The 12,063-nt window shown below is 42.4% G+C and overlaps 1 protein-coding gene across 4 annotated transcripts in view; it reads right to left on the bottom strand.

Moving 5' to 3' along the window:
- TPR (translocated promoter region, nuclear basket protein) overlaps positions 1 to 12,063 on the bottom strand; it is a 33,342-nt gene that overhangs the window by 2,672 nt on the left and 18,607 nt on the right. Inside the window, exons 31-48 of one of the 4 annotated variants that reach the window (XM_036387781.2) lie at positions 11,651 to 11,861; positions 11,351 to 11,497; positions 10,778 to 10,976; positions 9,933 to 10,138; positions 9,381 to 9,442; positions 8,285 to 8,493; positions 7,709 to 7,981; positions 6,771 to 6,919; positions 5,884 to 5,967; positions 5,373 to 5,573; positions 4,905 to 5,036; positions 4,259 to 4,349; positions 3,626 to 3,813; positions 2,651 to 2,719; positions 1,963 to 2,072; positions 1,198 to 1,304; positions 421 to 516; positions 80 to 236 (exon numbers count right to left, since the gene is read on the bottom strand). In XM_036387781.2, the coding sequence (XP_036243674.1) occupies positions 80 to 236; positions 421 to 516; positions 1,198 to 1,304; positions 1,963 to 2,072; positions 2,651 to 2,719; positions 3,626 to 3,813; positions 4,259 to 4,349; positions 4,905 to 5,036; positions 5,373 to 5,573; positions 5,884 to 5,967; positions 6,771 to 6,919; positions 7,709 to 7,981; positions 8,285 to 8,493; positions 9,381 to 9,442; positions 9,933 to 10,138; positions 10,778 to 10,976; positions 11,351 to 11,497; positions 11,651 to 11,861 (2,691 nt within the window). The remainder of the gene's footprint in view (positions 1 to 79; positions 237 to 420; positions 517 to 1,197; positions 1,305 to 1,962; positions 2,073 to 2,650; positions 2,720 to 3,625; positions 3,814 to 4,258; positions 4,350 to 4,904; positions 5,037 to 5,372; positions 5,574 to 5,883; positions 5,968 to 6,770; positions 6,920 to 7,708; positions 7,982 to 8,284; positions 8,494 to 9,380; positions 9,443 to 9,932; positions 10,139 to 10,777; positions 10,977 to 11,350; positions 11,498 to 11,650; positions 11,862 to 12,063) is intronic. The other 3 variants (XM_036387784.2, XM_036387785.2, XM_036387782.2) reach the window with 3 other exon arrangements.

Below are 12,063 nucleotides of genomic sequence, written 5' to 3'. Positions count from 1 at the left end.
ACAAAACGCTGTCTGAGCTGCCCCTGGGTGACCATGAACATGTCAGCAGTGCTAGTGAATCAAACCAGTGGTGCTTTACCCCTCAGACTCTGCCTCTGCGAAGACCTCGTCGGCATCATCGCCGGCGCCGGGCTCGGTGGTGGTGGACAGGCTGCCGGTGGAGGTGGTGACCATGGGCACGGACTGGGACGCGTGCTCCGAGGCGTCGGCCGAGGCACTCTCTGTGAACACCGTCACTGGGGAGCACAGACACCCTCAGGCCCTGCCCACAGAGCCTGTAACAGCGCAGCAGCTCGGGGACAGGCTGCCCAGTGCTGCTGAGGAGCGGCAGCACTGCACCGACCACGGGGAATCATTGCCGGCTTTGCTGTGCAAAAGCACCTGCACCTCTGCAAAATTCCTTGCGCCTCTGCCACTTACCCGGTGCTGCCACTTGTAACGGTGTTGTGGGGACACTACGACCCCCTGATTCCTCCTCGTGGGCAAGGAACAGTGGGGTTTCATACATCCCTAAACCTGCAACACAAAATTCCAGTGACAATCCATCCAAATGAGTGGCTAAAAAAAGGATTAACCAATGTCTTCCCTCTGGCTATTTGATACAATCCAGTCACTTGTATTTAAGCAGATTGTTGTTGTTTTGTTTTGACTTACTGCCAGAGCTGATCATGATTTATTGGAAGGTAAAACCTTCATGAAAATATTACTGCCTGTTTTCTTAACTTTCATCCTTGCATTATGCCATTATTTTGCTATGAGCTTTCTTCAGAGAACAGCCTGTGGTCCATGCCAACAGGGATGCCAGGAAAGGGACTGATTCAGACCAACAACAAACACAACAGCCTGGCCATCTCTGAGCAGATAAGGATATAGCCCAAAGATTTCTTTGCATTTAATGCTTTCCCCTATTGTTTCACTACAGGTAAGCTACAACCAATAGTAAAATTGAAGTTAAAAACCATTCCTTCAATATTTCATTCAATTTCAAAATCCCAACACAACTATAAATGTAGCAGCTTGAAGATAACACCTTCTCAATTTCTGTTATTCTCTCCTGGCTGGCAATTATTTAAGAGTTGCAGGTTTCCACACTTCAACAATTTCCTGAAACACTGTGTGAAGAATTGTGTTTTGTCGAGTGAAAAAGAGAGAATTCAGTCAAAGACCCACAGAAAAGAGAGCCCAGAAGTGCTTTACCTCCTTGTGATGCCAGCTGCCCAAGATCAGAGTGACTGGAGCTGGTTTGTGGCATATCTTCAGGGGGCCCAAATCTGAACCGAGGAACTCCAGCTACCTGGGGGGAACTGGAAAACACAGACTTAAGGAATTCTGCAACTTCCCCAAAGATCGGGGCAGGGGGGAGAACTTTCTGACCAAGAGAACAAATTAAGCATGAGACAAAATGAGCTAATACTGACCATAAAAATCATCTGAGCTACTGCTAAATAAACAGCAATTAGCTCTCAAATTATTAGGAATGCATTCAAAATCAGTACAATACAATAGTCCTGAAGAGAATATTCTTTACTTATCCATTCTATGAACTCTCACACTTTTAAGTGGATTGCTGGACATGTCCAGAATATTCCAAAAACAGAAATGGGAGCAACTTTTCCTATTTTCACTTTCAATATTAATGGGGAGGGACGAAGAACAAGGAGGGAAATTTGATAGAACTTTTTTGTTTGTTTAATCTCTTCATAAATCACCGGTTACAATACATGGGAGAATATTCAATTCCTAATCTGCTGATCAGTTATATGACACACAAGTCAAACAATAATTACTTATCTGCACATGCACATATCTATCCTACCTCTATCCTACTACCTACCATGTTACTTCAATCACAAGTTCATTTAATTTAAATTTATTTTCATTTCACTGAAAAACAGAAAGAAAGAGAATAAAGAATAGAGAAAAAGCCTTTTTTTTTTCCTTTTTCTTTTCAGATCTACTTACTGAATAGCTTCTGCAAATCCATCTGTACGATGTGGAACTACAAGAGTTGGTGTGCTTGGAACTGTCCTGTCCTCATCATCAAAGAAGTGCTGCTGCTGGAAAAAAAGAGACTGATATGAGAGCCTACAATGTATTTCCAGTTTTTACCAGCTGAGTTAAAGGTTGATTTTTCCACATAGTCCAGCAAAACAAAAGCAGATTTAACTCTAACAAAATTCTTGTTTAATTTCAGACATCTAAAGCTGATGCCTTTGGTCTCACAGAAGGTACTTAGTCTCTTTTCTCTCACTGAACCTGCATTTGTTCTGCCAAATACGGCTGAATAAAGGGTTCAAAATTAGCTGATAGAGACAGCATAAATTAGTCTTGTTCCTTTACAATGAGACTGAACTTAGTGTTGTTTTTTCCAGCAACACAGACACTGACTGACTCTAAAAATAAGTAAATAAAATCACCTTAGACAAAACCAATTGAGCCTCTTTTGAAGCCTTTTGTTACCTGGGAGTTTTCTAATCTTTGCCTTCCATTAATACACGAATTAACAGGAGCAGGATATTTTCTGCAAGACTACAGAGACCATCCCCTCCCCGAAATTAGCAGCCAGGTTTCTTTAAAAACCAAAGTAACCCCAAGAGTCAGGAATGTTCCCTCAAAGCAGGGCATTAGTAGTAGACTCTGATACACTCACCATTCCACCTATCCCAGGGGTCAGCTGAAGCCCTCGCCCCACCGACTGTCTTCGAGTCATCTGGATTCTCTTTATGGGAAAGAAATGGGGGAAGTTGTGTGAATGTGGTCCTGGAATTCTAACAACCTACAAGTGTTCAGTCATAGCCAAGGATAGCAGCTAGATGAGTAAGTATGGCAATCATCATGGAATCACAGAATATCCTGAGCTGGAAGGGACCCACAAGGATCATCAAGTCCAATCTCTGCATGAAGGACAGGCCCAAGAAACCCAGGAAGAGCCTGAGAGCATTGTTCAAACACTCTTGGAGCTCTGACAGCCTTGGGACTGTGCCCATTCCCTGGGGAACCTGTTCAGTGCCCCAGCACTCTCTGGGGGACAATGTGTATATTCTGGGCAAGTGACAGTAATCTTCTACTCAAGTCTCTACTGAATATAGAAAACATGCACACATTGTGATCTCAAGCCTCAGCACAAGTTAATGGTAAAGGATCATTTCAGTCAGGGTATTTTTTGAAGAATTCCTGTTGTGATGTTTTAACTTACAAAATCTACATGTCTTCAACAAGCACAATCATGGGTCAGGCACTGACTGTGAAAGGTTTAACTTGGAAAATAAATGGCAGCATTCCTTTGCCCCATCTACATTGGGGCAGCTCATAAAAACCCTTCAAATCTGAGCTACAACCTGGCTAAGAAAAGCTTTTTGAGTGGAAGTATCATCAGCCACTGATTGACATAGCACTAGTATAATATAATAAGAATTCCAAAATAAAAAGCAGTAAGGCACTGGGGATGGATTTGTATGTTTCCTGTCCAGCCATCATCTGCAGGGTGACTAAACCCCTCTGCTCAGCTACCACTTCTATCATGCTGAACAGCTGGCAACATTTTTCCCAATGGATTTTACTGATAAGAAATCATGCAGCAATTTTTTTTCCCCAAGTCTCCTGAGTCACTGGAGCTGGTTTGTACCTGCACTGGGGGCCCCAGCTCCTGGGGAGGGGCGTGGATGGTGAGCCGTGGGGGCAGAGGGTGCGGGGGCCTCCTTGGGGACTGCGGGGGCCGCGGGCCCTGGCGCTCGGACGATGCCGATGACGGCTGCTGCTCCCGCAGGCTCTCGTGGGCAAACGTGGACTCTGCAGCACTCGTGCTCCCTTCTCCTACAACACAAATATACAGGGTTTGGAAAACCCTAGGAACCAAGCTGAATACCTGAAGGCAAATCTTCCAATTCTGCCACTAATTAACTCATTTTTCCCTTGCAAGCCTGGGGATAGCCCAGTGTTGTTATGTAAAATCACTTGAAGAGGACTTGTGCCAGCTACAACTCCAGCACTGAAACAAAGTGTTAATTATTCAGATGCTGATTTAGAGACCGATTAATCCAGTGAGCCATTAAGTTTCCACAGAAACCAGAGCTTGCAGGATTTTCAAAGGAATTTAGAACAAATGCAGAGAAGATAATTTCAAAGGAATCCACACTGCACAAATGGCCTTAAGTATTTCACTGATTTTTTAAGTGCAGATTTTAACACATGGAAAATAGCTTCTATATTTCCCTCCCCCTGCCTACACAGACTGTGAAGAAACATGGAATAACTGTACCACTGTTTTGGGAATCTGCTGCCCTCTGGTTGCTTTCAGCTCCTCCCATGCTCTCTTCAGTCTCTGTTCCAGGATCTGTACCATCAGCACCCTAAAATTCCACATAAACAGAGTGTGACTAAACAAATTATAGGTTGTAAAGAGAATATAAAAGCAGTAGAAAAGTATTCAGGAAGTAAAAAAGTCAAATATATGACAATCTTAAAATATTTTTGTATCTACAGCATTAGGTAAATATATTCAACTGTATGAGATTTCAGAAGTTTTGAGTACCTGTGCATATACAAACCTGATGTAGCCACCATCATTTAGTAACAACAGATAGTGAAATATCCAGCTTTTCAAAAGCCTCACCAGTTTTGCAACTACAGTATTTGCTGCTAGCTCCTGTACATTGTATTTTCATTCAGCCCTCTTAAACATTCCTAGTTGATTTTTCTTGTGAAAACACCAGTTGTAAAAAATTACCATGACCCAGTATCATCCTTCAACTTTTGGGGATGAATTCATACCAGGATTTTCTCTTCTAAGCATTCACATTTGTGAATGAGTATTGGTAAACTTCTTTCAACAAAACAGTGAGTATTACAGCACTGATTTGTTGCAAGAAATTTACCAGGCTACAAAAGAAATGTACAAATCTCACCTCAGCATCATCTGCTTCATATCCATCATTGCCATCAGCACTACCAGTTCCTTCATTGCTGTCATCACCTTCATCTCCCATGCCTGTGTCTTCATCATCATCCTCGTCCTCCTCTTCCTCATCATCATAATCCTGTGATGAGACAATAAAAGAGCCTTAGGGAAATGCAGAGAGGGGAGTGGAATAGGCTGGATGCAGTACACAGATCAACACCCACCCAGACACTCCCTTTCTCCCTCTTCAACAGGACAAGGGTAGGAAAGAAGATGGAAAAGCCTGAGAGTTCAGATAAAGGAAGGTAAAAGAAAAATTCAAGGTGAATTAGCAGGTAGCTTTAAAACACTACAAATTCAGGCAACATAAATACAGACCAATTACTCAGTCAAAAATATTTTGATTAAATTAATAATGTCTGGTAAGCTTTCCATCTGATGAAAGACAAAATCATAAAGGAATTGATATACATACTTCCTGCTCCCCTTCATTTTCTTCATCATCATCATCTTCATCATCACTATCAATTACAATCACATCATCTCTCTTGGACTGGCCATCCTGAGATGAAGAGGTGTTTTGTTGGTCTGACTGAAGGGACCCCAGGTCTATAGGGATAGACTGGGAAGTCTCCTCGCTGTCCTCCATGGCCGCGTACTCCCCCTGTGTCACACCCTGCCAAAGAGCAAAGGCAATCAGCAGCACAAACAAAACTCACTGCACCATCATCAACAGCAAGAGAACCAGACTCTGATGCTCACAGGACAGCTATTGCTGTTCCTTAAAAACTGACCAGAGGAGAGGACAAAAGAGAATGTGACAGGTGACTGTCAGTGACTGAACAGTTCAAGTCTAAACTTTAAAACATTTTAAGTGGTTTCCAATGGGAAACCTGAAGGATTCTATTTGAGATTTCACTTCTAAATATACTGAGAGTTTTTGGGGCAGATGGCTATTTCTGCTGAAGCTCTTTAAATATGCTTACTTCTCCAATGGAATCTTGTGAGTCTTGATTGTATGTTTGTGCCTCCACTTCTCCATCAGTGCTCTCTTCTGCTGTCACTTCCTCCTGGAACAACAAACATTTTTCTCATTTAAAACATATCATTAGCCCTAAACATGCTTGAGAGTTTTGTTTTTTACTTCTTTAATAAAAATTATCTTTTTCCACAAAGATTATGGGCAACATTTTCTCCTGCTTCCTTAGCAATGCTTTTATCAAAAATCTCACTTCCCTGCCCTAGAGAAATACAACTTTCGCCCACTAGACCTCAGCATACCTCCATCTTTTCAGGACCAAAGACAAATCAAAGCTTATCATCCTACCTCCAGCCTCCCAGATCCTTAAGTGGCAATGTTCTTACACAATCCTGCCCTTTTCTCTTATGAACATCCCTCTCGCACAGAGTTAATAAAATATCCTTGGCTTCCTTAACACTGTGAGGTTCTGTCTCATCAATTTTATTTTATCCCTTTTGTTCACAGCACATCTCAAATCCCTCACACCAACATTCACATGCGTCTTCTGTAGGCTTTTCCAGCAACTCTTCCTTGCTTCCCATCTCCTAAATCCCCTGTATTTTTGTCCAGAATTACTGTAGATAAAGACCTTCTGAATGACACTGAAAGAAGTTTGAACTTCTTCCTCCTCAATCCTAGGATACAGCTCTCTCTCCCATCCTACAGGTTAAGATTTACATCATTCAAATTGGTTGAACCTTTGCCTTTTTAGATACCCAAAAATAATTGTTTCCTCCCCAACAGATTAGGAAGTCATTTAAGAATTCACTGATTTGCTCTGAAGTAACACAATTCTTCTTCCCATTCGAATCCTACAAAGATTAAGTAGTAGCACTTTATGTTTGTGCAAACCTCAGGCCCAACTCTCTGCATGATTCTCAGTTTCTTTGAAGTAGGTGCATCCACTGTTTCCTCAGAGATCTGGTCTGAGTTCTCCACAGTGTTGTCCTCCTCCTCCTCTCGGGAGCGTTTAGACAGTGAGGAACTGGGGGTAGCTGAAACTGCAAAGACCGCTCAGTTATTTTCAGAACAACACATGTGTAAACCAGAAATCAAAAGCTTTGGTGTTTTCCTCTGAAGATCACCTCCATGTCTGCACTAAATGACAACAAATCAGAATTGCACTGAACTGTTTCCTAGGCCAGGAAAACATCCACCCCTTGAGTTACAAGTCTTTACCTCTCAGGCCTTTATTCACAACTTAATTGACCCTAAGTATAAGACTCAAAGTACAACCCAAATATTTCTTCCAACATCTTTGCTTTGGACAAGTACACCCAAAATTTTAAAGAGAGTATCAGCTGGAAAAAGAGAACCCCAACAGTTTGCAGAAATGTTTTTTTGGGGAATAAATCTCCTATTTACACTGTGTAGGACAAACAGATGTGCAAGAGTGTATTACAGTGTATAGCTTTACAGTACTTCCTATATTTTCAATCCAAGCTTAAGTAGCTTACTCATGGCTCCTAGAATTAACCTTGCTCATAGTGCCATGGAAACAGAGCCAGCAAGGTGTTTAATGTATTAAACTCCAAAGCTGCTCTGAAAAAGACAAACACAAAGTTTTATTTTCTTTCTACTTTAGGGAATGCAGTGCCAACAGCATTTCAGAGGCACCATTTCTGACAGCTCAAGAAGGAAGCCTAACTTCAGAAGTTCTTAAAATGTACAGTAAACTAAGGGAGGGGGGAAAAGGCTCGAACTGAAGTGAGGCCTGGTTGGCCAAGGGTCCAACTGGAGCTACCTACAAGGAACTATGGAGCAAAGCAGGCCTACAAAATGATACCAACCTGTGCCAAACACGGCTGTGGAGGTGGAGGGCCTCTCTATCTGGGAGCTCTGCACCACCTCCACGATGGCAGGGGCTGGCTCCTGAGCTGCAGGCTCGATCTGAGCGTGGCTTTGCTGGGTGGGCTGCACGAAGGCAGTGGCCTGGGTCTGCTGCTGCACAGTCAGGATGGGCTGGGGCAGGGATGTCTGCACGTTGGGGCTGGTGGAGCGCACGGAGCCGCTGGCACTGCCGAACACCGGGACGTGCTCCACGGGTCCTTCCGACTGCATGGCTGGAAGGCAAAGAGCAGCACAGTCAGGGTCTTCATTCATCCAGCACAGCTCACATTCTCCCTTTCAGGATGCCCTGAACAAGCACATTCAGTGTTCTGCAGATGAATTCACGTTATGTACATCTCCAGCTGAGGAACCATGAATTTTGCTGCAAGTAGAATGGTCATGGGAGTGCAACACTCCAAGAGATGCAGGGACAGTGACACTGTCTGTGGCCCTTCCAAACTGACTGCCACCAACCTTTCAAGGCAAAGGCAGCACTTCTGAGTACTGAGGATCCTTATGCTACACTAAAATCTCACCTTCCTGAGTCTCCACCTGTGTTGTTGGCATAACTGTGGCTGTGGGGGTAGTGGTGGGATTGGTGACTGTGGCAGGAGTCACCATGGGACGGATGCTGGCCCTTGGAGTAGACTTATTCCCAGCCATTGCAGCAGCAGTCACTTTACTGGGAGTTGACACAACAGGAGTTGGTTTAATGTTTGCTGTTGGAGGATCTGAAGTGCTGGCACTGAAAAACAGGAGATTGGTTTCATCATGGTACAGAAAGCAGACTTTAAAAATAACAAACAAGTATATTTTCATAGCCAGAAACACCATTTTTTTTTAAAGCTTTTAAATTTAAAAGCCTGAGAATAGCCTATGGAATTGTCTTCAAAACTTTTTATAGTTGAGAAAGAGAGACACACTATACCATCAATAGCATTTTATCCAGCTTGGAGAACTGACAAGTTTCTTCCAAGGTAATCAAGAGGGAATCCAGTAACAGATCAAAATGTTTGTACTGTTGGCTGTGCTGGAACTTTATTACAGTGAATAACACATCTTACATCAAACTGATTCACTCAATACAGAGTGACATCATCTCTTGGCAGAGACAAGGGGCAGCCAAATTTTAAGAGACATTTTTTAAGTCTTGCTGTCTAAAGGATGCATTTCCTAATAGCTGAGAGAGAGTTTGTTATCCCAGCTTAGTAGTACAGCAATATTTCTCATTTCAGAGCTTAGGCAAATGACTGTTTTATCTTTTAGAGTTATCTGTTCAGTCCATTTCTCATTCTTGCACAAGGAAAATCCTTCCCAAAACCAGAAAGGTTAAAGTTAACAATCAAAATTACACAACTTCAAAAACCTTCAAGTCTGAAAACATTTTTTAAAAACCTCCCATGTTTCCCAGATACCATGTTTCTCGGGGCTAATATGCCAGCTTGCAGCTTAAAAGCCCTATTGATTAGATGTAGCTGAGAAAACAGGAGAAACACATTATTTCAGTCAGTATCTTCACAGTTTAAGAAAAAATTATGAAAAGCCAGTAGTTTGCTAAAAAGAAGAGCAACTACACTATGATAAACCCAAGAAGTATCAACCACAGAAACTCTGCAAACCCCTTGAACTCACATTCCTCTTTCACCTGAAGCTGGAGTAGACTTGAGTGAGATTTGCCTCTGCTGTTCTGGGACCTATTAGGTAAAAACCAGAAATATCATGTCAGGTACACGTGAAACAGAGAAAGCAACATGGAAAACACTTCAGCACTTTGCTAACAAGTCTGTGAAAGAAATGCTAGTTGGGTATTGTAATTATGGCAAATTCCCCGAACCAAATCATACCACCCATACCAAGGCTCGAAAACAATTTGGTAACTGCTCAGGTATTTTCTGAAGCTTTGAGACATGAACCCATTATACAGAATGCATGAATAAAATACAAAAATGGAGGGCATAGGACGAACAGCTCCTTGACTGATTCACAGTGAATGGCAGAACTGCCTGCTTGTTAGTGCTGGGAACTCTGATTAGAGCAGGAAATTTAAATGAAATTCTGAACCCTTACTGAGGCCAACCTGTGTATTTCCAAGAGCAGGGCATGGTGGCACCTGAGTCCAGGCTGGGCAGTGGTGGCCTGGCTGCTGTGCCAGGGCTGCCTGGCAGGACTGTGCACATGCTGTACCTTGTTTGTGGACTCTGGGGGCTCATCCCGCTGCTCGTGGTGCCGCTCCTGCTGCTCCCGGAGCTCCCTCTCCAGGCGGCAGATCCGCCCCTCGTACTGGGACTTCAGGGCGCTCATCCGCACCTCCAGCTCCGTCTTCTGCTCCTCCAGGGAGCTGCTCTTCTGCTTCCACTCCTCATTCTCCTTTGTGAGCTGCTCTTTTGTACCTGGTGGAACAGGAAAGGGTCCAGCCTTGCTGAATCTGCACACTGAACACCTGGGTGTTTTACCAGGTCACTGAAGTATTCTGAAATCCTAAAAATGTTAAGCTATAAAAGGAGATCTGGGAGGCAATATGGACATTTTTCTTTTCAATTGCAATTAAATAAAAAGAAACTGAGATAGAAAAATATGTAATAAAAATAGATAAAGAAAAACTTAAAGAAGTAGTCCCAAAAGAACAAGATGTTTTCAGCAAGCTCTTACACCATCATTCCTCTCAGTGACATTTAAAAACAGAGGAGACAATGTGTTTTGCAACTCTGCATTTAGGGAAGGGGAGAATAACCAGAGTTATTAGTAGAGCCAATCTGCTCTAATCAATAGAAGGATCAAAAATGTTATGTTGGCTGGCCAAAAGTAAGCAAAATTTTTTCTACGTCCAGTGTGCAGCTACTTATGTACTTTTATCATCCCCTGGAGGAATTAAATTTTAAACTTTAGAACAATCCCTACAGCATTTAGTCTAGAAAACACTTTTCAGTAAAATATGAAGCAGGCCATATTTTTCAAGCATCCTGTCTAAAGGTTTTTCCATAGAAATAATCAAAAATCTCTAAGGACAGAAAAAAAAAGAAATACAATACCAGCTAACTGTGCTATTTTCTGCTTGGCTGCAAGCAAGGTCTTCCTTGTTTTCTCTTCCTTCTCTGTGATCTGTTGCCTGAGCTGTTCTTCCTGTGTAGTCTTCTCTTGCAGATCTTGATGGAAACGGGCCAGTTCTGTCTGTAGCTGCATTATCTGCTCCTGGAGATTTCTAACTTCAGTTTCCTTTTCTGTTATTGTCTAGGGAGAGAGAAAGATCGCAATTGTTGGCCAAAACCAACTACTTTGGCAAACACAGGGCCCAAGTTTCCAGGAGCTGGTATTAGCTGGCCATTGGATTAAGGTTAAAAGGCTTCTCAACAACAGGAGTTCAGTCCTCTCTGAATGCAAGAGATGGAGAACAGCATTCTCTTTTTCACTTATTCCAGGAAATAATGTGAGACACACTAAAATTTACACCAGATTTAAGATTCCTCTTTCCCAAGAAAGTAGAGGCATATTTGGTCACTTCCCATATTTCTGTGACACACATCAAAACACCCTCCCATTCTTCACTGTTACACACTTAGGACTGCAGTGGAGAACAGTACTCTGAAATTACTCACTGTTCTTACCTTTTGTAAACTTTCAACCTGAGTCTCCAAATTCTTTGTCTTCACCTCAGCTTGACTGAGAGTGTCTTTTAGCTCTTGTACTTCCTGGGCAGAAACTTGGTCTTCTTGTGGTTCTGCCAAAGGCAGAGTTGATGATTCAGCAACCATCTGAAAGGCATCAAGGGGTACAAGGCTGAAGGGGACTATCTGATCACAATGTTATTACTTTCACAAGATGCCTTTGTGTCCCAAGTGATTGGTTTAAAAGTCCTGGGCAAAGCCCAGGAACACTAAGGAATGCTCCATTTCAGTTCCACCTACCTTATCATGCTGTGCTTTCAGCTCCTCATACTGAGTTTTGTACCTGCGACCGATTTTCTTGACCTGTGTTATAGTTTTCACTTTTTCCTGTATGTCAGCCACTTTAGCATCTAGTTCTTTCTGCAAAGCGTCCTTTTCTGTTCTTATTTTAGTTACTTCATCCTTCAGGCTCTGAACAAGATTCTGGCTTGTAGTCAAGGATGCATTAGTTCTAAATGACAAGAGATCAGAGGGAGATGCAAATGAGATGCTTGAAAACATATATACATTTCAATATCCTTTATTTATGTAACATCACAGGCCTTATCTGTAGTGGATTATATTTTCTAGGATTTTGCAATACAGAATAGAAATTATTCTACAATACATTACTTTGGAATAATTTCAGCTAATAGCTTGCAAAGCAACTCTCA

This window comes from Molothrus ater, chromosome 9 (genome assembly GCF_012460135.2).
Source record: "Molothrus ater isolate BHLD 08-10-18 breed brown headed cowbird chromosome 9, BPBGC_Mater_1.1, whole genome shotgun sequence".
Lineage (NCBI taxonomy): Eukaryota > Metazoa > Chordata > Aves > Passeriformes > Icteridae > Molothrus > Molothrus ater.
Note: the sequence above shows the minus strand (reverse complement) of the source record. Positions and strands in the feature narration are given on the sequence as shown.